This window comes from Muntiacus reevesi, chromosome 18 (genome assembly GCF_963930625.1).
Source record: "Muntiacus reevesi chromosome 18, mMunRee1.1, whole genome shotgun sequence".
In the NCBI taxonomy this organism is placed as follows: Eukaryota; Metazoa; Chordata; class Mammalia; order Artiodactyla; family Cervidae; genus Muntiacus; species Muntiacus reevesi.
The window spans coordinates 16,350,451-16,377,194 of NC_089266.1; the positions used below are offsets into that span (position 1 = coordinate 16,350,451).

Genomic DNA, 26,744 nt, shown 5'->3' on the forward strand with positions numbered 1-26,744 from the left:
TAGTTTACCATATTATTGTGCTTAGTCGGTCAGTCTTGTCCGACTCTTTGCAACCCCATGGACTGCAGCCAGCCAGGCTTCTCTGTCCATGGGGATTCTACAGGCATGATATGGAGTGGGCTGGCTATCCTTTCTCCAGGGAATCTTCCCAACCCCAGGAATTGAACCAGAGTCTCCTGCATTGCAGATGGATTCTTTACCAGCTGAGCTACCAGGGAAGCCCTTACTGTATTATATTACTATCAATTTCCCAGCTTTGATAATTGTACTGTGGTTATGTTGAAAGCTATTGTTAAGGGAAGCTGGGTATAGGGAATTCTATACTATTTTTTCAACTTCTATGTGAGTCTAAAATTATATCAAAATAAAGTTTAATAAAATAAAGGGAGGGTGTTAAATCACAGAAATGCTGTGTATGTATTACTAGTTATTTTTAAACAAGATCACTTGTTTAAAAGTTTTTGAAGGTACATTTGTATCAAGTTTTAACCATGAAGGAAGGTTTTTCCTCTTTCTCAGAGAAATATTTTTATTTATCATAAAGATTAAAAGTCAGGTATCCAATAGGGCACAACCCTGCTCCAGAAACTGGCTTTTCATTTCAACTATCATATGCCTGTTGTGACCAAAGTTGCACCCGGTAATCTAGAAACCTCCTTGTTATAGTTTTGAAGCTACAGCTTGTTAAGTTATCTTTTATCTCCAGTATTTTGATATAGACACTTCATTGGTCTTTTTGTCTACAGTAGCACATGAGACTTGCACCTTTATGGCATGACTGATTCTAAGTCTGGTTCTTAGATTAACCTGTTTCTTCACAGTGCCATTTAAATAGTTATTTTTAACCCCAATCCTTTGGAAAACTCCTTTCTGAGTTTTAGTTTTTAAAAAAATTCATCTAAAGTTGGGACACTCCAGGCAGCTTAATTTTATTAAATCTTTTCCTCCTTTTATCTCTCTTGATTAATTATAGATCTGTCTCCCAGATGTGACTATTATAACTCCACATCTGGCTCCTTCCCCAGTTAATTTTTTTTTAATTGAAGGATAATTGCTTCACAGAATTTTGTTGTTTTCTGTCAAACCTCAACATGAATCAGCCATAGGCATACATATATCCCCTCCCTTTTGAATCTCCCTCCCCATCCCATCCCTCTAGCTTGATACAGAGCCCCTGTTTGAATTTCCCGAGCCATACAGCAAATTCCCGTTGGCTCTCTATTTTACATATGGTAATATAAGTTTCCTTGTTATTCTCTCCATACATCTCGCCTGCTCCTCCCCTCTACCCATGTCTGTAAGTCTGTTCTCTATGTCTCTTTCTCCATTGCTGCCCTGCAAATAAACTCTTCAGTACATTTTTCTAGATTCTGTATATATGCATTAGTATACGATATTTATCTTTCTCTTTCTGACTTACTTTACTCTGTATAATAGGCTCTAGGTTCATCCACCTCATGAGAACTGACTCAAGTGTGTGCCTTTTTATGGCTGAGTAATAAATATTCCATTGTGTATATGTACAACTTCTTTATCCATTTATCTGTTGATGGACATCTAGGTTGCCTCCATGTTCTAACTATTGTAAATAGTGCTGCAATGAACAATAGGATAAATGTGTCTCTTTCAATTTTGGTTTCCTCAGGGTATATGCCTAGGAGTGGGATTGCTGGGTCATATGGTGGTTTTATTCCTAGTTTTTAAAGGAATCTCCATACCATCTTCCATAGTGACTGTATCAGTTTACCTTTAAATTATATTTAATGTATCAATTTACATTCCCACCAACAGTGCAAGAGCAGTCCCTTTTCTCCACACCCTCTCCAGCATTTATTGTTGGTAGACTTTTTGATGATGACCTTTCTGACCAGTGTGAAGTGATATCTCATTGTAGTTTTGATTTGCCTTTCTCTAATAATGACTGATGTTGAGCATCTTTCATGTGTTTGTTGGCCATCTGTATGTCTTCTTTGGAGAAATGTCTGTTTAGATCTTTTTCCCACTTCTTGATTAGGTTGTTTATTTTTCTGGTGTTGAGTTGTCCCAATTAACTTTTATATTATTTATACATACCAGTATCTATCTGTGTGTGTGTGTGTGTGTATCTAATATCTTCTTAGTAGACATTTTGTTTTACATTTATTTTATGGTCTATTAATCAGATCATGAGAAATATAGTTTTCTATTCTCAGAAAACTTATAATCAATTGTAAGAGAGCACATGAAAGATAAATAGACAAGCCATACTTAGCTACATACATGGTGAGGGGCTGTATAAGATGTTAGTTTTGATAGAATCTTCAAACATTGAGTTTTCACTGTATTTTTCTTTTCCTGGACATATATTAAAAGCTCCCAAGCATTCATTTTCCACTTTCCACTCCTAATTTTTACCTTCCAAAAATACTCTTATGTCTTTGTTTCCTGTTTTTAAGTTACCCTGCTATACATGGTAAATGAATATATCATTCTTGTTACAATTATTTTTCCTTTAAGAAATTTCATCTAAGCAATCCTTAGATACAGACTTTGATAAAACTTATATTTTCTGAAAGTTTGTCTCCTTCCTGTTTCTGTGTCCATGTGTTTATTGGATCAAATTAGACAAATCTGGGAAGCTAAATAAGCTTCAACTAGTGGTACTTTCTTGTCTTTATTACATCATTTATTCTAGTTTCTACTCACTTGCAAAATTTGAAAGTAAGGCACATTAATATCTAGTTCCCCAAGGGGATCTTTTTTTCATTTCTCTGATGTATACTGACAGCACATAAACAGATTATGTGTTTTAACTGATAGTTTCATTTGAGGGTTGTTTTGAAAATCTTAGTTCAGTGCCATCTGGTCCTTTATAAAACCTCGGGGTTTTGGAGAAATTGCTGTATCTTAATTTTTTTCCTTGGAAAGCTCTACAAGTCTTACTAACCCTCAACCTCATCTTCTCTCACATTTAAAAGCTAGGGAGGCCACAATGCTGTTCTAATAATTTCTAGATTGTTTCAAGTATAAAGGGTCCTAAGAATGTTGTCCATGTTTTTAATGTAAGCCTTTATATAACCAATTTAGAAATAAACATGAATTTTCCTTTTTGTTAAGAGCTGCCACCTGTACTTTGTTAAAATATCTTCTCATTTAAATATGCTATATTTAAAGCACTTAAGAAAAAAAGCATTTAAGTCACTTTCAAAATTACCACTGGGATTTATATTTAAAATCAAGAATAAGACTGAAATATTTGCGTGTTTCCCTTATCTCCTCATTAACTATAATGTCCAAAAGGAAATGAAAAGCAATTATAGTATCTAAGAAAGCAATGATAGCTTGTTTGTTTTGTTAACATGCCTTTCAATTCATGTTCTATTTGCTTTCACCTGACGTTTGACTTGAAATACCCTAAATAATAGAGATTGGAGGATGGTAAGAAGGAGAAATTGATCATTTAAGGAAGAATTTAGAAGAGAATGCACAGAACTTACATAAGATTTACCTAATTTTCTATAACAAATTTTCTTTGTAATAGATGTTTTAGGTTTTATAGCTCGTCTGATCTATCTGTTTGTCTTTACAGCAAGACAGATCGGCTTGCCAAAGGATCAGAATGTTACCAAAAGAGCCTTAGTTTAAATCCTTTCCTCTGGTCCCCCTTTGAATCATTATGTGAAATAGGTAAGTTTGTAGAGGTGGTTAGGGGAGGGTTCTCCCATTTCTTCTTCGCTTTTTTTTCCCCTTGTTTAATTTTTGCAAAGTGATACAAATTATATATCCACAAGACAAATATTTTTCAAAGCTAAAGGCTTTTAAACTTGAGAACAAGAAGTAAGGTAGAATCATGTTTCAGGCATAATGTGGCCTTTCTTGTGTCCTCAAGGAATGAGTTGTGTCGTGAGTATAAAGTTAGCCAAAATAGCATTCTGGATAAGAAAAGAAATTAATAGAATACCCAGAGACCTGGATAATATGGGGTGGGGAGTTGTCACAGTATATATGCTTTAGGAGGCATGAAGGATCATTTTTAAATGTTGTGTCAATATACATGTAAGTGCTTAAAATTTTACGTTGATTTCTAGAAGGTTTCACCTCTCCACCCTCATTCCTTACCTTGAGCAAAATGAGGTCTAGTTGCTTTCTCTTTTAAAACACAGAAACCTGTACTTTCCTGTGATTTATTATATTTAAAGTCAGTTTCATTGTGGTTTAATTTATTTCCTAAATGTACAGCTTTATCTTTGGTGTACACTCTCACAGTACACTGATGGATGAGTTTTTGGGAGATAAATCTGATTCACTGAAATAGAACTTTAAAAATGCTTATGCATTTTTTTTTTTAATTTAACCTTCATTTCCTCAGAAGCAAATGTTTTTTTTCCCCCTTCACAGGTGAAAAGCCAGATCCTGACCAAACATTTAAATTAACATCTTTACAGAACTTTAGCAGCTGTCTGCCCAACTCTTGCACAACACTAGTATCTAATCATAGTTTATCTCACAGACAGCCTGAGACAGTTCTTACAGAAACACCCCAGGACACAATTGTAAGTGTATTATACACTAGTGTTAAAAATATTGTGAAAATGAAAAACAGTGATCTGAGCTAAATAATGTATTGTAAATGACATGGTAGAAATTTTCTGTTTCAGGAATTAAACAGACTGAATTTAGAATCTTCCAATTCAAAGTACTCGTTGAATACAGATTCTTCAGTGTCTTATATTGATTCGGCTGTAATTTCACCAGATTCTGTCCCTCTTGGAACAGGAACTTCCATATTATCTAAACAGGTTCAAAATAAACCAAAAACTGGTCGAAGTTTATTAGGAGGACCAGCTGCTCTTAGCCCATTAACCCCAAGGTAAGACAAATAAAAGATACTTTAAAATGTGCTGTAATATTAAATGATCTTAGAGTAATTCCTATATTAGTGACATAAATTAATATGAACAGCAACTTCTAAATCATTATGGAAATAGAGATATTTAATAAGTCAGTAATGAGTCTATTCCATTTTCAGAAGATGAAGTAGTAGAAATACAGTATTTGTGATAAGAATTTCATATTAAGTGTTGGAGAAAATTTTTAAACGTAAGCATTCCTAATTAAGCTGTTGTATGCGTTAAAAGATACTCTGTTTATGACTATGCATCAATGAATAGCAATGAACCTCTTAAAATGTTGGGATGCTTATAATCAGTGATAGCAATGGTTAAAGTGCTATATTCCAAAATGGGAAAGGATTGACACCTGTATATGAAATGTTTTGTGAAAATTTTTAGAAATATTTGTGTGTATAAATACTTGAACCCAGGCCAGAGGATGCATTTCCAAAAGAATCAAAATAAAAAATTATATGGTAGAACTTTTCTAGACTGTGAATTGGGTACCAGGGCCAGGGAATTACTTAAATAGTGTGACCATTAGATTACAAAACTCATTGATTCCACAGATGCCTTCATTGGTCTCTAAAGACATTTTCTCTGTAATAATGTCTAAATCACATAAATTCCAAGAATTTGAACTAATTTGATAATTTGGATCTTAGCTTTTACAAAGCTACTCTTCTTTATTTCTAATAAATCTCCTGAGATTCATAGTTACTGCTCAGTTTAGTTCCTTATTTGATTTTTTTTTTTTAATTTTAGTTTTGGTGGGTGGAATAGTCTATATTCACAGCTTATTTTTAATCTGCCCCTTAGATCCTCAATGCCCCCAAGACTGATTTGCCATTCTCTTCCTTTTAGACCTTCTAATTTAAGTATACTGCTGCTTTATATATGCCTTGATGACTTTTTGACACCTTGATTTCAACCTCTTCTCAGTTTTGGGATTTTGCCATTAGAAACCCCAAGTCCTGGAGATGGATCCTATTTACAAAACTACACTAATACATCTTCTGTAATTGACGTGCCACCCACCGGAGCCCCTTCAAAAAAGGTATTTTCCATGTAAAATACAGTGAATTGCTGTTGCCTTAGAGAAGTTATCTAAATGTAAAAGAAGGTCATCATTATCATAGCCTCCTGGTTATAGTAAGAGACACAAAGCTGGTTGCTCTTTTGACCACGTAAGTTTGTAACTCACAAATGTAGTTTATTTCAGCATATAGCTAATTAAGCATATTCAGATTTTTACTTTTAAGTTCCTTTTTTTAAAAAACAAAATTAAGATGATCACTTTGAATGTAAATAATGGAAATTATACCTGCCATGATTTTTGCTTGTCCCCAGCAGTATATTTGTTTTTTAGTTGTACTAATATTAACATGAAAAAAGATGACTCACATAAAGCTAGCTCTTTGTGATAATAAAATTTTTATGGTGGATACTCAGGTGTGGAGTAAAAGTGTAGTAAAATGAAAAATATTTCATAGTATCTTTATAGTAAATACTGGAACAAGACTGCATTGCAACTGTGACTCATTTTATAATGTTCTTTTACTGTCTGTGGCAGTAGAGGCCAAAGTGAGGTTTATTTAAAACATATCTGTGGTGCAGGGTATCTTAAGTGAGAATTAAATTAGGTTATATATGTAAATGCCTGTTGTTGTGCGTAATGGATATTTAAGAAATGAAAGCTAAATGAGTCATACTGGTATGCGAATGACTGAGATAGCCCTTTTACCCTCAGAGAAACATGTTTCTTCTTGTTTTGTTTTTACTCTTTACTCCTGAACTTTAGCAAAGTTTTTTTATATGATAGCTTCTTAATAAGTGATAATAGGAACTCCCAAGAGTGGTAAACGTGGACTAAAAGTATTTAATATGGGGATTGTGTTTTAAACTGGATTTTTAAAAAGTTGGCAACTACCTGCTGTTGTATTATTATGAGAGTGACATATATATGTAGAAATTAGTTTATTACCGTTAGAAGAAGGCATAGTAGGACAGGGGTTAGCATGCCAGGGGAAGTAGGCCAAAACCATGAGTCAGAGTGATTAAGGACAAGTTAGGCAGTGAATGCACATGCGATTTCACTGCCCAGTCTGAGCCTCTTCTTTCTGCCTCTGTTCTTTACTCTATTACAAGACATTCCTGGAAAAGCTACACTTCCAGATCTGCCTGCAGGATCACCTAAAAATATCAAACCAAGTAGTGAGTTCAGCAGATAGTTCTTTGTTAAATAAGGAAGGACCAGAAAATAGGTGAAAATATTCAGTGGATAGTTAGTTATAGAGGAAAGAATACGACCAAGTGATAGATATAATAATTAAAGGGTTAAAATGACCATGCTTTCCTAGAGAAAGAGAGAATTGCTAAGTAACTTAATTTAAAACAATGGAAGAAGAAAGAGGGGCCAACAAATGAAGTGGTAGAACAAATAATCAAGATACTATGCTAAATATTTTAGAAATTACACAAAGTTTCAGAAGGGCGAGGTGGGTGGGCATGATCAATGATGTTAAATGTTGAGAAGCCAAAATAAGACTTTTATATATGGTGAGAAAGTAATTATTAGTAATTATTTATAATGTGTAATTTCAGAATTATATACAGTGACTATCACAGTAACTAATTTTGGGAGAAATTTATTTGGTAGTAAAATGTTTTTTTCAGTATCTACTGACACAGAGATCACTGTATAAAAAAGTTAAGTGATGAAAATAAACAGAAATAAGGTGATAAATTAGAGAAGAGAGAAGGGGCAAGCACAGTTCAGAAGATTGAACACATCAAAAAGAAATACTAATTCAGTGCAATATTTTAGAATTTGGAAAATAACCCAGTGATTTTTTTTTTAATCTACTAATCTGAATTACTCTAAGACTGTCTTTATTAAGTGCCAAAGAAGGGATATAAAATCTTACTGTATTATTTTTTATGTATACTAAGTTAGATCATAAATCTTGAGAATAGTAGTTGTCTTAAAATTTTTTAGCACTTAGCCCCAACTGGGAAAGTTACATAATAAATGGCTTCTAGAAATCTTAAGCCTTTCCTTGATAACTAAAGTCAAAAGATAAAAGGATAGTATAAGGATAAAAATACTGAGCTTAATATGAGGAAATAGGATGATGTTCATTCTAATATAACAATAATTAATTAACCTAAAATGACATCACTAATGACATTAATAGTTTGTGTTTTCAGATGACAGGCAATATATAATATGAAATCTTCCCAATGGGAAATGTAGATGGGTACATCATGATGTCTTTTACCACTCAGAATGCAATTTATAATTCACAAACTTTAGACTTTTTGTGTTTTACAGTCTGTTGCCAGAATCGGCCAAGCTGGAACAAAGTCTGTCTTCTCGCAGAGTGGAAACAGTCGAGAGGTAACTCCAGTTCTTGTTGCACAGACACAAAGCTCTGGCCCACAAACGAGGTATTTACTGGTCTCATTGTTTGATACTGTTTACTTTTCTTGTTGCGAAACAGTTCTTCAGTTTAGGCAGGTTTTGACTGTTCCAAGAATTCTAGAATGACTATTGTAAATTTTGAATATGTTAAATTTGAAATTTCCAACTTATGAAAAAGCAAATTTAATTTTTGAGTATTACAATGCAAATCAAGACAAGAGTTAGCTAAAATACCTTTTTATTCTAATTGCCTTTTGAGTTTGTTTAAACTAGATATTCTTAGCACTCCTCCAAAATAATTTTTTTTTAATGTAACCTTCTCCACTGGTCAAGTACAGATAGATTATTTTCCCCTTCCCCTATTATTCATTTCTATATCATAGTATGACTCTTCCAATAAATCTTCAAATGACGACTCCATTTCCACACAGGAATGGTGTTAAATAGGATTTCTCTTCCTATTCAAGGCCTCAAAAATAAATTATAGCTAATATATTAAGAGAAAGCTACAACTTTACCTCCTAAAATAGTGAACATGTACCATAAGTCTTAAAATAGGTACACGTGTGCATATACCTAGACTATATAAAAGGCTTCAATATGTCTAAAATACCTGGGTGGTAAATCTCATTATGAGTGCCAGCTCTCAGGTAGGTGGCAGTGATTGCCTAGGGCTCAGTGATAAGGAACCTGAGCCTCCTACAGAGCACATTAATAGGCCAAATATATGTTAGTCTTCAAGAATATATAAACATAATTTACTGAATTATGCATTTTATTTAAACAAATATACTAACTGTAATACACATGAATTACATTAATTTTGTCTTCTTTGTATTACTAATTCCATTTTATCTTCTTTTCTTAGTTGTTGTAGAGTTGATGTGCACCACTGTACCTTCTTTATTGCCCGTTTTAGTTTCTAACAACTGTCCTAGCAAAGAACCACAAGCTGGGTGGCTTAAAACAACAGAAATTTATTTACTCACAGTTCTATCTGAAATCAAGGTATCACTAGGGCCATCCTTCCTCTGAAGTCACTAGGGGAGGATCCTTATCTCTTCCAGCTTCTGGTTGCCCCAGGCATTCCTTATTTTATAGTAGGCAACTCAGTATTTCCCTCTGTCTCCAAGTAGCCATCTTCCCTGTGTGCCTCTGTATTCAAATTTCCTTTTTCTTATTAGGACATCTGTCATATTGAATTAGCGCCCACCCTGATGACCTCATCTTAACTTAATTACATCCGCAAAAGTTTTTCCCATATTTCCCAAAAAGTTTACCAAAGTTTACCATATTTCCCAAAAAGTTCACATTAACAGTACTGGAGGTTAGGACTTCATCATATTCCTTTGAAAGACAGAGTTCAACCCATAGCATTGCTTTATTAACAATTACTCTTTATCTTGTCATTTTAGAGGTTGTTTTAGGGTTTATATCACATATTTTAACTTATCAAAGTCTACCTTCAAGTAATCCTGTACCCTGTCACTTAAGAGTATAAACCTTGTAATGTATATTTTCCTACTCATCTTCTCAGTCTCTATGCTATTGTCATATATTTTACTCTACAGAGTGATTAACATTTCCTGTAGTCTAGGTCTGTTGGTAATGAATGTTTTCAGCCTTTGTATGCTCAAAAGAAAGTTTTAATTTCACCTTTGTTTTTACTTCTGATTGATATTTTCATGGTATGGAATTCTGATTGACAGATTTTTTTCTTTATATTGCTCTCCTGTCTTCTTGCTTGGATTGTTTCTGATAAACCTCTTGCCATCCTTATTTTTGTTTCTGTGTATGTAATCTGTCTCTTTTCTTTGACTTGTTAAGATTTTTTCCTTATCATTGATATTAATCCATTTGATTATGCTCTACTGTGTTTTCTCCTTTCTTGGGCTTCAAATTCATTAAGTTCCTTGGATCTGTTAGTTGATAGTTTACATCAAATTTAGCTAATTTTTGGCCATTATTTCTTCAAATACTTTTACTGTCCATGTCCCCCTCTCTCATTCTGCAGAATAATCCCTTGATGTGGCTGTTTGAACTTACAGGGTAATAACTTCTCAGGTATCAATTGTTCTAGTAATATTTATTTAGCAAATATCCCACATTTAGACTATGTCCAGCTTTCTTTTTCTTTAACTTGCTATAGTTCCGAATAAGGACTAAAGATAATTGGTTTATAGGTGTTTACTATTTATTGACCCAGAACGTTTATGTGGATTGTTTTATGTTCAAATTAGCAATTTCAAATAGAGAGAAGATCTATGCTATAATTTATATCATTTTATGGTAGCAAGAATAGTTCTTTAAATGAGTTTTCATAGAGGGGTGAGGAAAGGATTGATCTCATCAGTTTTAGAATACAAACATGTTGAATGCATATTTTTAATATACTTGAAATAATAGTTAATGATCATAAACTGAGGTTTTTTTAATGTCTACTTTTATAATTTTTTTAGTACAACACCTCAGGTATTGAGCCCCACTATCACATCTCCCCCAAATGCACTGCCTCGAAGAAGTTCACGACTTTTTACTAGTGACAGCTCTACAACCAAGGTAATTTAAAAATTTCTGTATGTCACATTTATTTAATACTTCCTCCTCTGAAATTTCTGCTCATCGATGACTCATTCTCTAATGAATACATTAGGAGACTATGTAAAATTTTTTTAATGTTAAAATTACAAAATTACAGAGATGGAGAGGAGATCAATAGTTACTAGGAGTTAGGACTGAGGGGAAGATGTGACTTTAATAGCATAGCACAAAGGAATTTCTTTTTGTAGTGGTAGAATAGTCCTGAATCTTTATTGTGGTAGTTGACTAAATAAATCCATACATGTAACATTTTCACAGAACTGGACACAGAGAAATTTTTTAAAAGGTCCATGTGAAAACTGATGAAATCCAAGTAAGATCTATAGTTTTAGTTGCTAGTATTGCACCAATTCCAGTTTCCTGGATTTGATGGTATACTGTGGCTATGTCATATGTTTCCATTGGGAAAGATTGTGGGAAGAGTGAATGAAAATTTTTTGTTTTCTTTGCACATGTCTTTGGACAACTGGAGAGTTTTATATCTTTGGTAAATTTTCTTTATCCATTAACAAATATTATAGACAGTCTTTAATTGTGACATATATAGATCAGCAGTTTTATACCTTACAGATTTCAGTGTATCTCCTTACTTTCTTATTTTTAATTAATAAATGAAAATGATACACTTTGAATAAAGAGAAACGCCTAAAGCTAATGTACCTTAAATACTAGTTAGTTAATATGATTTATTTTCAGAATTGTTGCGTTTCAAATTAAGTGACTTTGAAGACTTTTGTTTTTATAAAATTTCTTCTGAGAAAAATATAGATCAGTCAAAACCATATGTTTATTTTATATCTAATACTCGAGAAAGAGGGTTAGATAGATGTTTAAAATACATGAGTATAACAAGTATGGAATTTTCCTTCTTGTTACAGGAGAATAGCAAAAAATTAAAAATGAAGTTTCCACCTAAAATCCCAAATAGAAAAACAAAAAGTAAAACTAATAAAGGAGGAATAACTCAACCTAACATAAATGATAGCCTGGAAATCACAAAATTAGATTCTTCAATCATTTCAGAAGGAAAAATCTCTACAATTACACCTCAGATCCAGGCATTTAATCTACAGAAAGCAGCAGCAGGTCTGTTTTGAAAGCGTAAAATCTTCTTTATATTTTATTTTATTCACTTGTTTTAAGTAAGTTTATTTATGTTCATTAAAGAAACATTTTTTTCTGCATAGATGTTGGAATTTTTTTTCTTTTTTATTCATTTTATTGTTTATCCATTTTTAGTTGTGGCTGTGCTGGGTCTTCGTTGCTGCTGTGTGGGCTTTTTCTCAGGGACTGCTCTAGTTGTGGTGCACGGGCTTCTCGTTGCTGTGGCATCTCTTGTTAGGAGCACAGGCTCTGGGTCTGTGGGCTCATTTGGTGCAGCTCCCAGGCTCCAGAGCTCAGGTTCAGTAGTTGTAGTGCACAGGCTTAGTCGCTCTGCGGCATGTGGGATCTTCCTGGACCAGATATTGAACCTGTGTCTCCTGAATTGGCAGGCAGATTCTTTTCCACTGGGCCACCAGAGAAGCCCAGTGATGGGATGTTTAATGAAATATTTTTTAATTAGCCTTCCTAGAAAACCAGGCAGCTTTATTGTGTTTTTTTCCCTTTGTTTACTACATTATTTTCTCCCAGAAGGTTTGATGAGCCTTCTTCGTGAAATGGGGAAAGGTTATTTAGCTTTGTGTTCATACAACTGCAAAGAAGCTATTAATATCTTGAGCCACCTACCTTCTCACCACTACAATACTGGTTGGGTGCTGTGCCAAATTGGAAGGGCCTATTTCGAACTTTCAGAGTACATGCAAGTAAGTATTTAAAAAGTTACATATACCTTTCTAGAGATAATTTAAATTTAATTAAAATTATGTTTGAGAAGGCTAGATCTAAAGGGTCAATATTTATTATATAATGTCTTTATTTTGTCAATATTAATAACTTATCAGTGCAGTTCTTTCTTATGTTAAGGGTAATTTGAATTCTTTGGGATTACTTGAGATAGATTTGTAGAGAATCGAAGTCATTCTTAGATGGGACATTTGTACTCTACTTACTTGGATCTGAAAATATGTATTTACCATGTAATAGACGTTTATAATCAAAATTTTTATACTATATAAAGAGCTTACTGGGATGAATTTTTGGCACTTAGTATGTTTTATAAAATTAATACAATGAAGAAAGTTGTAAGTAATTGAGGATATAATGTTCTTATTGTGAGGTTTTATCATTTTAATTTTAATTATATTTGTTGCTTAAGTTATCTGTTTAAATCAGGAAAGGAGAGGATGATTAACCTAAAGCCAAGGAAAATTCTAATTTACGCCCCAGTTCTTCTTTCAAAGCACTTCCTCCCCCACCTCTAAACTTAAATTAGAAAAAGCTTTAAGAAACCTATCTCAAGTAATCCCAAAGAATTCAAGTGGTTCTTCACCACTAGTGCAACCTGGGAAGCCCCTTTTCTAGTAAGAGAAATTATAAGCCAATAAATGTATAAGGACACATAGCAATAAGTCATATGAAGGAAAAATGAAGCGTGGTAAGGAGATTGGGGGACAGTGGGGTATGGTGCTATTTTTTTTAAAAAAACATGCTTAGAGAAAGAAGATTTTTGCTGCTTTAAAGAGCCATGCAGAGCTCTAGGGGTGTAGTATTCTTCCAGGTGAAGAATAAATCCAAAAGATACCCATTCTTATAATTTTGAGTAATAAAGAAAAAAGAGTTGTAGACAGCCTTTTCATTGCTGGATTGTTTTTTTTTTTAATTGGTACCTAGGTAGAAGTGGGGTTTGGCAAGCCTTTTCAAAATTATTTGTTTCATGGGTTCTTAACATGAATTTTTTCGTTACCCCTAATCGTAGACCAGATGTAGAGCCAGATATTTAAAGGAAATCTTTGTTTCAACTTAATTTTTTGTGTTGTTCCAATATTCCTTTTTGTCTGTGGCATAATCATTTTTCAGAGAAAAGAATAGATTCTGAAAAATTTTAAACCAGGTTTCTAAAACCTGTATTGGACAGGTGGTTAGGTCTGTTTTCTTTTAACCAGTGTGTGTTTGAAAAAATGAAAAACTTATCTGTATAACTTTTAAGGAATTTAGAGGAGTCACAAATCTAAGCTAATTCTAGATGGTGTATGGCCATATCATAAAAATTCCTATTCTTACGGCCATATCTAAGCATTCCTATTTTTCTAGTTTTATGAATGCTATTTCCTTGTCATCTTCATTTCATTAAAAATAGACCTGATATTCCTTATTCAAAACTAAGTTTGACTTTCAGAATTTTTAACGAATTGGTAAACTGGGGAGCTAACTGATTTCATGGAGCCCAAAGTCTCCAGCTTCCGGGGCGAGAAGCAGAGTCTGGAAGCTGTGAGTGTGGTAAGGGGAGAATTGTGACCCGGAGGCTGAGGAGGGGCCCTGAAGTCAGGGCGCTGCAGAAGCACACGGGTGTGGATGAGGCAGGGCCTGTGCTTCAGCAGGTGCGACGCTGATGAACGCGCAGGGCTCCAGGTGCCATAGGGTTGGCAGCCACCCACGCCTATTTTTCCCCTCAACTAGTCAACTTTACCTCTTAATAAATGTACAGAAATAGGTTTTCTATTGCACAGGTCACTCATCTCTCTCACCTTGCCGGAGAGTTATTCTATAAAGCTGTTATAAAAACTTGGAATAGTGTTTTTTAAGATAAAGTAATTGACTTTTTTTTTAATTTGTCTAGATCTTTCTTCTTTCTTTTTGGTGGAAACAATCTCCCGCCCGCCCCCCCCCACCCCCGAATTTATGTTCCTTCCATGACTTGTGTATAAAAACTAGGTTAAGTATGAATATGATTGTATCATTTGGCCTACCATAGAAGGTTACTCAGTTTGGCCATCTGTTGGTGCTAATTCACATAAAATTCACGTGTAAAATAAGGCAGCATTTAGGTCCTATAACAGTGCCCATCACTCTCCCAGTATATATATATATAAATTGTATCAACTTGTTTTCCTCTTACTGATTTTTGTATTTCAGGCTGAAAGAATATTCTCAGAAGTTAGGAGAATTGAAAATTACAGAGTTGAAGGCATGGAGATCTACTCTACAACACTTTGGCATCTTCAGAAGGATGTTGCTCTTTCAGTTCTTTCAAAAGACTTAACAGATATGGATAAAAATTCACCAGAGGTAAATTAACTGAAGCACTTAGTTCATATTTTTTTTTCTTTTCTTTTTTTTGCTGCATCATTGTGGCTTGTGGGATTTTAGTTCCCCAACCAGGGATTGAACCCAGGCCCTCGACAGTAACAGTGAGGAGTCCTAACCACTGGATCATCAGGGAAATCCCTGCAACTATTTTTTGATTGTCTTTCCCAAATGAGAATGACCCAAATCATTAATTTAGTTTCGCCCACGCTTATTTTGGCATTCTTCTCTATAGGCCAAGACTCAGAAGGAGAAATCCTAGAGTATGTGGTACAGATTCACAAATAGAAAAATCTTAAAGCATATATTTCATTCAGGATTAATGAAGATTTGGTTATACTTGCTGTTGTCACCAAGAGTACAGTTCATTAAACAGAATAGAGATTTTTAACGTGCTCATTTTAAATTAAAATAATAATTTTCACTGTCATTTTAAGGCATAAGCAGTTTATTTACATGTTTCAGTCCTATAAGGGTTTTATTTCCTTGCATCTCAAGAATATTTAGTGGCCCTTTTGTAACATATTTAAGCTTAGAATTTATGAGTCAGTTCTCATTATTCCTGGTAGTTACGTCTATAGTTTCCATGGACACTAAATTGACAAGTACTGAACCATTACTCCTAGGAGAAATATACACACACATATCACACGTGGGTCCACCAATGATCACCAAAGCACTGCAAGTATTGATTTTGGTTTTACAAGTTAATTTTAGGAAGTAGATTTGCAAATATGGAATCCTTGAATAATGAGGATTATTATATTAAAATATAATTATATATTACTATATTAAAGCTCTTCAGTTGTTGTCTTTCTGTTCTATGTAAGATCTGAGTCTTCATTTTAGTCATAGATTGCTTTTGTTAGAAAAAAATAAGTCAAAATTTTAATTATGCATTTGGTTTTTGTTTCCTTTTTTTTTTTTTTAAAGGCCTGGTGTGCTGCAGGGAACTGTTTCAGTTTGCAGCGGGAACATGATATTGCAATTAAATTCTTCCAGAGAGCTATCCAGGTTGATCCAAATTATGCTTATGCCTATACTCTATTAGGGCACGAGTTTGTGTTAACTGAAGAATTAGACAAAGCATTAGCTTGTTTTCGAAATGCTATCAGAGTCAATCCTAGACATTATAATGCATGGTAAGTGCAAAGACAATGCCTTATTAATGGGGCTGGTACCCAGTAATTTTTCTTGTGAGATTATTTCTTTGTTGTCATGAATTTGAAGAATGGTACATACTGGTTGGTAGCTTCTAACCTAAGTGGTTTTTTATGTGAAATTTATATCTTTAACAAACTCTTAACTAATGCCAATAGAATTCCAGATGCTTATATTGAAGTTTCTACTTTTTCTCCTACTAAACTTTTGCAAGTATTAATATCTGGTATTGTTACTTTGATTTGTTACTTTTTGTTAGAGCACTAAAATGGTGATGAAAATAGAGAATGGTTGGGACTGTGGAGAAGAACAGTATACTTTTCTCTATCATAATTATAATAACAGTATAATTCTTCTTTTCTATTATCCAATAGGTAATTTCTGTTACCTTTTGGAAGATAGAAAATAAACATAGAAAACTATCCATTAGTTGTTGCTCTTTGGCAGATTTATTAAGTATTAGTTCTAGTTTATTAAGTTTATCAAGAATGTTCCAGTTTAAGTTATACCTGTTTTGCTTTTTTATACTTGTGAGTAAGGAGATGAATAGGAAGGTTAATCTATTAATGATTGGGTTAATCATTATAGCAGTTTCTAAATCTGAAGCACTAGATTACTGAAATATATTTTTGATTTGTATATGTGTTCTTTAATGAATTTTATCTTATTTCTAAGTTGTTACATTGCCTGAAAGATGGCCTGATGAGTACTAGCTTCTGCTGACCAATTAAACAGTCAACCTTGCCAACATTCACATAAAGTTCTCTGTGCTATTTTCAGAACTCAGTTCTTTTTTTTTTTTTTAATCTTTCTGGCTTACTTCACTCTGTATAATGGGCTCCAGTTTCATCCATCTCATTAGAACTGATTCAAATGAATTCTTTTTAATGGCTGAGTAATATTCCATTGTGTATATGTACCACAGCTTTCTTTTTTTTTTTTTTCATTTATTTTTATTAGTTGGAGGCTAATTACTTTACAAATTGTAGTGGGTTTTGTGATACATTGACATGAGTCAGCCATGGATTTACATGTATTCCCCATCCCGATCTCCCCTCCCACTCCCTCTCTTCACGATCCCTCTGGGTCTTCCCAGTGCACCAGGCCCAAGCACTTGTCTTATGCATCCAACCTGGGCTGGTGATCTGTTTCACTATAGATAATATACATGTTTCAATGCTGTTCTCTGGAAACATCCCACCCTCGCCTTCTCCCACAGAGTCTTAAAAAGTCTGTTCTGTACATCTGTGTCTCTTTTTCTGTTTTGCATATAGGGTTATCATTACCATCTTTCTAAATTCCATATATATGTGTTAGTATGCTGTAATGTTCTTTTATCTTTCTGGCTTACTTCACTCTGTATAATGGGCTCCAGTTTCATCCATCAGAGCTCTGTTCTTAATAGGACTTGAGTTGTTTCTTAAACGTGTAGTTATCTGTTCTGCCATATTTCAGTAGTTGCATTCTTAACAAAATTTACCATATCAAAATTGTTATAAAAATAATTGTTGCAATTAGAGAAAAGGAGGTATATTCAGACTAGCAAGCTTTTACTGGAAAGACTTTCAATATTGAGTTATTCAGGTAACAGTAAGTATTTAACTAAACTAAGCAAATTTGTTTTTCCAACTCCAAGGTGAGTAGTCTTTCTTTAGTTATCTCCATTTTCACCATTATTAGCGCAGAACTTTTCATACCTTTTCTTGACCTCTAACACAATTATAATAATAAACAGTATACTGTTGTGCTTTTTTCTTAATCATTTGTTGATTATTCCCCTTCATTATTATCTAGTTTCACCCAGAGGGATCCTTAATGTAAATCGGTCACAATATATTTGATGTTTTGAAAATTCAGAAAACATACCTGTGTATCAACTTAATATACTGTTGCATAGTCTTTAAAATGTGTTAATTTTGATTGTCTACATGAAGCCTTTAAAAATTATAATTTTGAAGTCTATAAGTTTTGAAAGCTATAGGAGCATATTTTTGATACCGTGAGTAGGGGGAGGGGAAGCAGACCATGAACTATGCATACTTTAATCATAGTATAAAATATATATGCATTTGGACAAATAATATGGGAGTAGCATTATTAGGAGTTTAGGGTCTAGAATCATCAAGGGAGGATCTGAATAGAATCCTTGTGTGTGTGTTTAGTCACTGAGTCATGTCTGACTCTTCACTACCCCATGGACTGTATGTAGCCCACCAGTCTCCTCTGTCCATGAGTTTTCCAGACAAAAATACTAGAGTGGATTGCCATTTCCTCCTCCGGGGGATCTTTCTAACCCAGCGATCAACCCTAGGTCTCTTGCAGCTCCTATATTGCAGGCTGATTCTTTGCCTACCTATCTCCTTGGTTCCATCTAGGATTAAATAAAGTAAATCAAACAAAGAATTTAATTATCGGCAGACACATGATAATCGCTCAGTAAAAATTAGCTATTAAATCTAGATTGTAGTGGTAGATCTAAGGATGTGGTTTCTTTTTTTCTAGTTATTATAGTTTTATTTGATTGATTGATTGATTGACTGGACTGTTTTTACTTATAAAAGTGACTTGTCTAAAACACTTGGGCAGTTTTTTATGATGACAGATTTTGCCTACCCTAAGACCATCAGTATTTTTCTACTGGTTTATTAAAATGCCACATTCCATACATATCCCTTTATTAGTTAAACTAAATTAGCATTTCACATCCTTAAAATTGTATTTTATTTTAAACTCTCAGGTATGGTTTAGGAATGATTTATTACAAGCAAGAAAAATTCAGCCTTGCAGAAATGCATTTCCAGAAAGCACTTGACATCAACCCTCAAAGTTCAGTTTTGCTTTGCCACATTGGAGTAGTAAGTAGCTTTCTAAGTATTGTTCAGCTAATCCCTTTTGGAGTGTTATTGGCTTAATTGCTGTAATGAAAATTGGGGTTTTTTGTTATTGTTATTCTTGAAACAATATCCTGGATTCTTTTACAGCCAAAAATATCACCTTTTTGCTTGGCATAAAGAGAAATCACTGGAGTACCCTCATTGCTTGGGCAAGTTACTTAATTTCTCTGAGCTTCTATATTGTGAATGACAAATAATACCATCTTGCCTAGCTCATAGGGTTATTATAGTATTCATATGAGATACTTGATATTTTTGAAAGCAGTTTTCCATGTTAATATTTAGCTCCTAAATTAAGTAATTAATAATTTAAGGCAAATGATTGCCTGTATTTTAGCCTCTGAGTGGTATAGATATGTCAGAACTAATTAAAATTCTTATAAAGTGGTGAGAACGGTCAATTTTATGTTTATATTTTTTTTTTACTGTATGTGATAATAAGTTGTACTTTGATAGGATAAGAGAACGGGTATGTTTGTTTTGTTTGTTTTGTTTTGTTTTTGTATGTTTGTTATTTAAAATCTTATTTACTAATTTCTCTGAAAGCTTGGAACTTTTTTTGGGGGGGAACGTTTTTTAAATTCTTGTTCTTGTCCTTTCACCTTTCTCCTCTCTCCCTCTTTTCCTCCCTCTTTTCTTTCTCTTTGCAAGTTTGACTTTTGTGGGAAGAAGCATACAGTATAAGGAAAATGATATGAGTTTGGAATTTCGCTTTTCATTTTGGGGGCAGAATTCTAGCTCTTTATAATGATTTTCTTAAGAATTGACACGGTAACTTTTACAGTTAGATACTGTACAAAAGATATAGGGAAAATACATCAAAGATTTTTTTTCCGTCACTTTACTTAAACCAAACTTGAGTATCTCTTGCTACCTTTTAGTGAAGTTGAACATTTTCAAAGCAGGCTTTCTCAAAGGCCATAGTCAAGCATTGTGTAATCTGTGGGTTCTAAGAACTGGAAAGGTTACTTCTCTGCTACAGTTTCCCTAGTTTTTTTTTTTTTTGTCTTTTTGAGTATAGTTGATTTACAGTGTTGTGTTAGTTTCAGAGTTTCAGCAAGGTGATTCAGTTATATATACATATATATTCATTTTCAGATTTCTTTCCCATTATAGGTTATTATGAGATATTGAATATAGTTCCCTGTGCTATATAGTAGGTCCTTATTGTTCATGTATTTTGTATATAATTGTCTGTATCTTTTAATCCTAAATTCCTAATTTATTCCTCCTTCACCCCCCTTTCCCCTTTTGTCAGTTTGTTTTCTATGTCTCTGAGCCTGTTGAAATTTATTTTTAATATATAATTCATCTAAGAATGAACATAGCAATGTGAGTACACATGAATAAATAATGAGACTTGGTTGGATTTGCTTTTGTTTTTTTTTTATTTGAAATAAATTACTTACTACCCAGAATTACAGATCAATGGTTTTCAGATATGTAAAGCAGAAGATTTATTTTTAAAGCAAATTCCTAAAATAGGTAAAAGTGTACTTGTTCTGAGTAAAACAAGATTGGTAAGTTTCAGAGCCAAAACCTCTAGGGGTTCTTGAAAAATTTTGAGAAGTCTAATATTTAGAGGATCATAATAAGTATTAAAATGTATTATCTAACAAAATAGTACAGATTTTCTTGTGAAGAAAGACTAAGGTTTTTCTTGTCTTTTAGGCTTAAAGGTAACCAAATATCTACTCTAAAGATAGAATCTTGATTATCATTATGGAGAGTAATGGTGAATTGGGAGCTGTGTTGTTTTTGAGTCACACTATTTGGTTTTTACCTTTCCTCATAAATATCAAAAGGAAACATTAATAGGATCTTTATTTCTTATAGGTTCAGCATGCACTGAAAAAATCTGAGAAGGCTTTGGATACCCTAAACAAAGCCATTGTTATTGATCCTAAGAACCCTCTATGCAAATTTCACAGAGCCTCAGTTTTATTTGCAAATGAAAAATATAAGGTAAGATATATGTATATAATGTATACGTATCTTAACAGTCTTCAGCATAGTACTATTTAAGCTTTGCCACTTTTTAAATAAACTAAAAGTTATTTATACATGAATTTTCATCTTAAATAGTTTATTTCCCCATTTTTAAAAGCTATTTCTTTTTTTGCCTATATTCATGAAATACTCACAGGAAGGATGGGTCAGACACCAGGAATATAGTGGCAAATGAAGCAACCATATTTCCTGCCTTTGAATAGCTTACCATCTAGTACTCCCCTAGAGGGAGAGTTAATCACTCAGTTGTGTCCAACTCTTTGTGACCCCATGAAGTCTTGCTTTGATTTATGAAGAAGTGGATGTCTAATCTTACTGTTCTACCTTTTACAATGTCCTTTAAATCTAATAAGCATTTAACAATTTTTAACTTGCTCTTTGAAGTTTACTGTAATTGTAATTCAGCATTTGTTTTCCTGTTTTTGCTTCTTTGTACAAAAATTTTAAAAGTTTTTCTTTAATCTGATATGTGGTCAGGTTCTTCAAGTTGAAGGATTTTGTTTATTAATCTTAAAGGCATAAGCCACCTCACCTACCAGGAATGCCATGTAAATCAAGCCTATATTGCTTCAAGAAACCCATGTTCTAATCTGACCCATTGTCCAGGCCAAAATGGTTATAGTCATTTTTGAGTACCTGCTTGGGGCTCAGCCAGATTATCAGGCTTACTTTGATACATGATTTAGGTGTAGGTTAGAAAGGGGGCATAAGAAAAGTTACTGACTGCTGCTGCAGTGTCTTGCCTCCGAAATGAAAATCAAAATGTGTTAAGAATTGTGTATGTTTTTAGTGAATTTGAGTGAATTCCTGCCATTTCTTCTTGTTGTAATAAGTATTTTTCTTGCATTTTCACAAAGATTAATGAAGCAAGGTAGTACTTTGATTAAGATCTAATAGGGTTTAGTTAAGATGATTTGGGAAATTAAATAAAATCGCTTGCTTAGTCAGAACTGTAAAAATTTTGCTACTGTGTTTTTCTTTGCTTTTTTCAGTCTGCTTTACAAGAACTTGAAGAATTGAAACAAATTGTTCCCAAAGAATCCCTCGTTTACTTCTTAATAGGAAAGGTAAAGATTGGGGCCCTTGTTCTAAACTCTATCATAACAGATACTAACTTTTGAAAAATAAATATAATGTTTTATTGTGCACCATCTATTGAGCAAATTCAACTAGATTTCTGAACTATATACTCTGGAAATAAATCATGGATTTAGTTTTTATTAACAGGTAAGAAGGTGATAGATATCCTAATGGAGAAGCAGGAGCGCACACCCTGTCATCCTTCGGTAGTTTGGCAGTGTATCAGCACTTGCAGCCCAGTGACTGATATTGAGTTCATAATTGAGACTACCTCAAGGAAAGCCCTTAGTTTCCAGTTATCAATAAAATACTCAAACGTCTCCCAAAAGAAGAAAAATAATACCACAGTGTTGTCTTAGTTCAAAAAAATGGCTTGCAGAATTTCTGAAGCAAGACTGCTGCTGATACTGCTAAGTCACTTCAGTTGTGTCCAACTCTGTGCGACCCCATAGACGGCAGCCCACCAGGCTCCCCCATCCCTGGGATTCTCCAAGCAAGAGTACTGGAATGGGTTGCCATTTCCTTCTCCAATAGAGGCAAGACTAGTCAGGACTTTACACACTGGGTCCCCAGAAACCAATTGGTTAAAGTAACTGAGGATGAAGGACAGTGGTGAGAGTTGCTTTGTATGTGTGGTTACCACACGCTCAGTTGTGTCTGACTCTTTGTGACCTTTGGACTGTAGCTAGCCAGGCTTCTCTGTCCATGGGATTTTTCAGACAAGAATACTGGAGTGGGTTGCCATTTCCTCCTCCAGGGGAATCTTCCCGACCCAGGGATCGAACCCGTGTCTCCTGTGACTTCTACGTTGCAGGTGGATTCTTTACCACTCAGCCATCGGGGGAGAGTTGTTATAACTCCATTTAAAATCAGTGTAAATGAGTACTAATCAAGCAATTTATAGTCCACTGTCATTGTTCCAGACAGAGTGAGATGTGTTGGAAGCTCACTACCTGAGAGATACAAGCAAGGAATTCTGAAAATAATACCTGAATATATTAAAAGGAACTCAAAAGTTGGTATGAATTCTTCTATAGGATGAAAATGTCCTGCTCTTCAGGATGAACTTCTAACACATCAATCAGGAACCTGGCTTAAGTTTAAAATGTTTTGGATTTTATAGACGAAGCTCACAACTTAATGGAAAATGTAGTGCTGCTGTTTGTTTCTAGGTTTACAAGAAGCTAGGTCAAACGCACCTCGCCCTGATGAATTTCTCTTGGGCTATGGATTTAGATCCTAAGGGAGCCAATAACCAGATTAAAGAGGCAATTGATAAACGCTACCTTCCAGATGATGAGGAGCCAATAACCCAAGAAGAACAGATTAGTGAGTATCATCAATATGACTGAGGTCTACATGTGATTATTCAAACCAGAAAGCTAGTGAAACACCATATCAGAGGAAACAGATACTTCTTTATGGCACAGAATAAAGTGGAAAATTTTTTGAATATTCAGAAAGCTGCCTTTTGCATAAGAATTTTATTTCTAAACAGTAGATTTTTATACCAAATGAAATTTTAGGGAAATTGAACAGGGTAATATAACAACAGTGTGCATATGGAGCCAGGTAACTAGTTTCAGTTCTGAATCTAATTTGCTGTGTGATTTTGACAAATCCATTGCTGATTTTTACCTGAACTTCAATCTGCGTAACTAATGCCATGCTTATCTGCTTCCTAGGAATGTGGTAGGGGGAGAAAAGATGATAGGTGTGACTATGTTGAAAACATTTTTTAAGTGCTAAGTGAATGAGTAATAAATTTGTACACATTTTAAAGTATTGACAGATCTGTAGTAGTGGCTGTCCAAATTCTGTGTAACTCTCACATATGTAGAATTTAAATATTGTACATCTGAAACTAATATAATATTGTAAGTCAGCTATACATCAGTTAATTAAAAGGCAGATAAACATGAATTGAGAGACCTCTGATGAGATAAACTAAGATGGCTTTGTTCCAGAAATATATTTTTGTGAACTAATAGGGACTATCCCCAAAGTGAAGTCAACAGTTGGGTGGAATGTCAATCTTTTTTATTGTCTTAGAGAATAGTTCTAATTCTTAGGTTGAGTGCGTGCTAAGTTGCTTCAGTGTGTCCAACTCTTTGCAACCCTCTGGACTGTAGCCTGCAAGGCTCCCCTGTCTGTGGGATCCTCCAGGTAAGAATACTGGAGTGGGTTGCTGTGCCCTCCTCCAGGGGATCTTCCCCACCCGGAGATCAAAGCCACATCTCTTAAGTCTCCTGCATGGGCAGTCTGGTTCTTTACCGCTAGCGCCACCTGGAAAGCCCAATTCTTAGGTTAGGGAATAAGAAATTAGGGAGAGGCAGTTTTAGTAGTTAAAACTCTTAATGGTTAAATGCAATAAAATACTCTTAGACATGCTATAAAATAAGGAACTTGAATTGCATTTTATTGAAGGATATCAGGATTTTTAAGGACTTTTGTTTAAGGTCTTATCTCTCTGAATATAATAGTTTTCTTTACTTATTTTCATGAACTAAAAAAAATATTTTTCAGATACCTTACTGTAGACTTTTTTTATTTTTGAAGTGGGAACAGATGAATCCCAGGAGAGCAGCATGACTGATGCGGATGACACACAACTTCATGCAGCTGAAAGTGATGAATTTTAACTTCTGGAAATCAGACCTTTGCAACTGGATGTGTGACTTGTGCTGACATGTTTCTTGTCCTTCCATATACTGAGTCTTCACTCTTGAGCCAGCAATGTCATCATCCATCACTTATATCCTGAGTGTGCCACTTTCATTGGACCCTGACTGTACACAGAATGAAAGGCAGTGCAATATTTAGCTGCTAACATGACTGGCTCTTTCACCAGTATGAATGACAGTTTAGAGGGGATAGGGTGGGAAACTTTCTTTTTCTTTCTTTTTTTTTTCTTTAATCTCCCTTTGTTGGAAAGCTATCATGGAAGGAAGAGTTATGTTTTATCCTGAAGGAACCATTAGATATGGAAAATAGTGATGAACCAGAATCTCTTGGTCATTTTTCCAAAAATTTGTTTTTACTTGGTTCTGTTCCTGATAAACAAAGTGACTGACCTTCATTTCTAGGTTCTTCAAGAATGGTGTTAGCAAGTGCCAGATGGAACAATAAAAGACATTGCCTATAACAGAGTAACCTGATTGCCAAGGAATGTAAATTACCTTAAACTTCAGTGTCTCCCATAAACAAATATAATGAGCATATAGGGACTCATATGTAGGAATCAATATCCCTCCATACAGTGTACACTTATTCTTGGCAAGAATACTTTAATGTCTAACCAAGAATTTTAATTTATTCATCTTGCCTCAAAGTGTTGATCATTGTTATCTTGGTATTACAAACTTTAAAATTGGTCCTTAACATTTTTCCTCTTCTCTTTGAGCTCTGTGGGATCACCTTTAACATTCAGAGATGATAGAGGGGTTGCCCACTGAAAAGCCAAAACAAGGCTCTTAATAACAATATAAGTTCACCAGAATAATCAAAATGAGAACACTAAATGGAAAGACTTTAAGAGATCATGATAGTGAAAGCCTTAATACAATCAGAATCCTACCATAACCTTGAATTTATATTTGTTCAAGACAGGTATCCCTTTGACTTTCCTTAAGTGTTTAAGCAAGGTGCAAGAAAGTGTGGTTACCTTTGGTGAGGTCATTTCCATTCTTTTCTGCTCTCTGCTTCAGATTATTTCCAGTAGTGTGAGTCACCAAAACATGTACTGGGAGTGATTGGGTTTAGAATATTAGAAATGTTTAGCTGCAAAAATAAAAGCAAAAAACCACCTACTCTTATGAAGGAGACAAGTTCTCTCTTGAGTTTATCATAATATAGATTGATGTCTTTGGGGAATGACCACAATTTTAAAGATCTAATTATGCATAATAAAATGGGAATTATTGGAATTTCACAGTAACCGATTTAGTTTTAAATTGTGTATCTCCTTTATTGTAATGTTTGAAATTTTTAGAGAAACTTTAGTTGTTAACATTTTATTAAGTGCCAATGTCAGAATATAACAAATTTATAGTTTCTTACAAATGACAGGCCTACAGTTATTATTGTGGATTATTTGATGAAGGACGAACTTATCTACTGGTTACCTGTATTTTGTTAGTCAAACTGTGAAAATAAGGTGGATTACAGAAGATATGGAGAAATTTTAGCCCGTAGTCTCAGTAATTTTCTATCATTTACTATTAATCTGCTTATTTGAATACGGATTAAATTGCATTATAAACTAATTCAAGTCAGAGTGTTAGGTTGGGTATTGGGGTGCCAGAGAGGTATTTAATAAAATTTCCTACCTAAATCTGTTTATGTGCTGCCTAAAAAAATAATTTATAAGAAAAAGGACTAAAAAAAAAAAAGAAAAAGGAAAGATTGGGAGTAAATGAATATCATTAAGGATTCCCCAAGGCTAGCACTTGAATTCTAACAAATATTCCATTTTATTATCCATTAGTTCTGTAATATTTAATTTTATATTCTTTTATT

At 34.0% G+C, this 26,744-nt stretch overlaps 1 protein-coding gene across 7 annotated transcripts in view; it reads left to right on the plus strand.

Annotated features, from left to right (window-relative positions):
• Positions 1 to 25,233, plus strand: part of CDC27 (cell division cycle 27) — a 48,496-nt gene extending 23,263 nt beyond the window's left edge. The window contains exons 5-19 of one of the 7 annotated variants that reach the window (XM_065908609.1): positions 3,569 to 3,666; positions 4,378 to 4,532; positions 4,638 to 4,849; positions 5,814 to 5,928; positions 8,188 to 8,321; positions 10,755 to 10,854; positions 11,775 to 11,982; positions 12,529 to 12,701; positions 14,911 to 15,063; positions 16,015 to 16,223; positions 18,980 to 19,097; positions 20,973 to 21,101; positions 22,139 to 22,213; positions 23,399 to 23,555; positions 24,786 to 25,233. In XM_065908609.1, coding sequence (XP_065764681.1) covers positions 3,569 to 3,666; positions 4,378 to 4,532; positions 4,638 to 4,849; positions 5,814 to 5,928; positions 8,188 to 8,321; positions 10,755 to 10,854; positions 11,775 to 11,982; positions 12,529 to 12,701; positions 14,911 to 15,063; positions 16,015 to 16,223; positions 18,980 to 19,097; positions 20,973 to 21,101; positions 22,139 to 22,213; positions 23,399 to 23,555; positions 24,786 to 24,868 — 2,119 coding nt within the window. In that variant the 3' untranslated portion in view covers positions 24,869 to 25,233. The remainder of the gene's footprint in view (positions 1 to 3,568; positions 3,667 to 4,377; positions 4,533 to 4,637; positions 4,850 to 5,813; positions 5,929 to 8,187; positions 8,322 to 10,754; positions 10,855 to 11,774; positions 11,983 to 12,528; positions 12,702 to 14,910; positions 15,064 to 16,014; positions 16,224 to 18,979; positions 19,098 to 20,972; positions 21,102 to 22,138; positions 22,214 to 23,398; positions 23,556 to 24,785) is intronic. The other 6 variants (XM_065908613.1, XM_065908610.1, XM_065908611.1 and 3 more) reach the window with 6 other exon arrangements.
• The last annotated feature ends 1,511 nt before the right edge of the window (positions 25,234 to 26,744 follow it).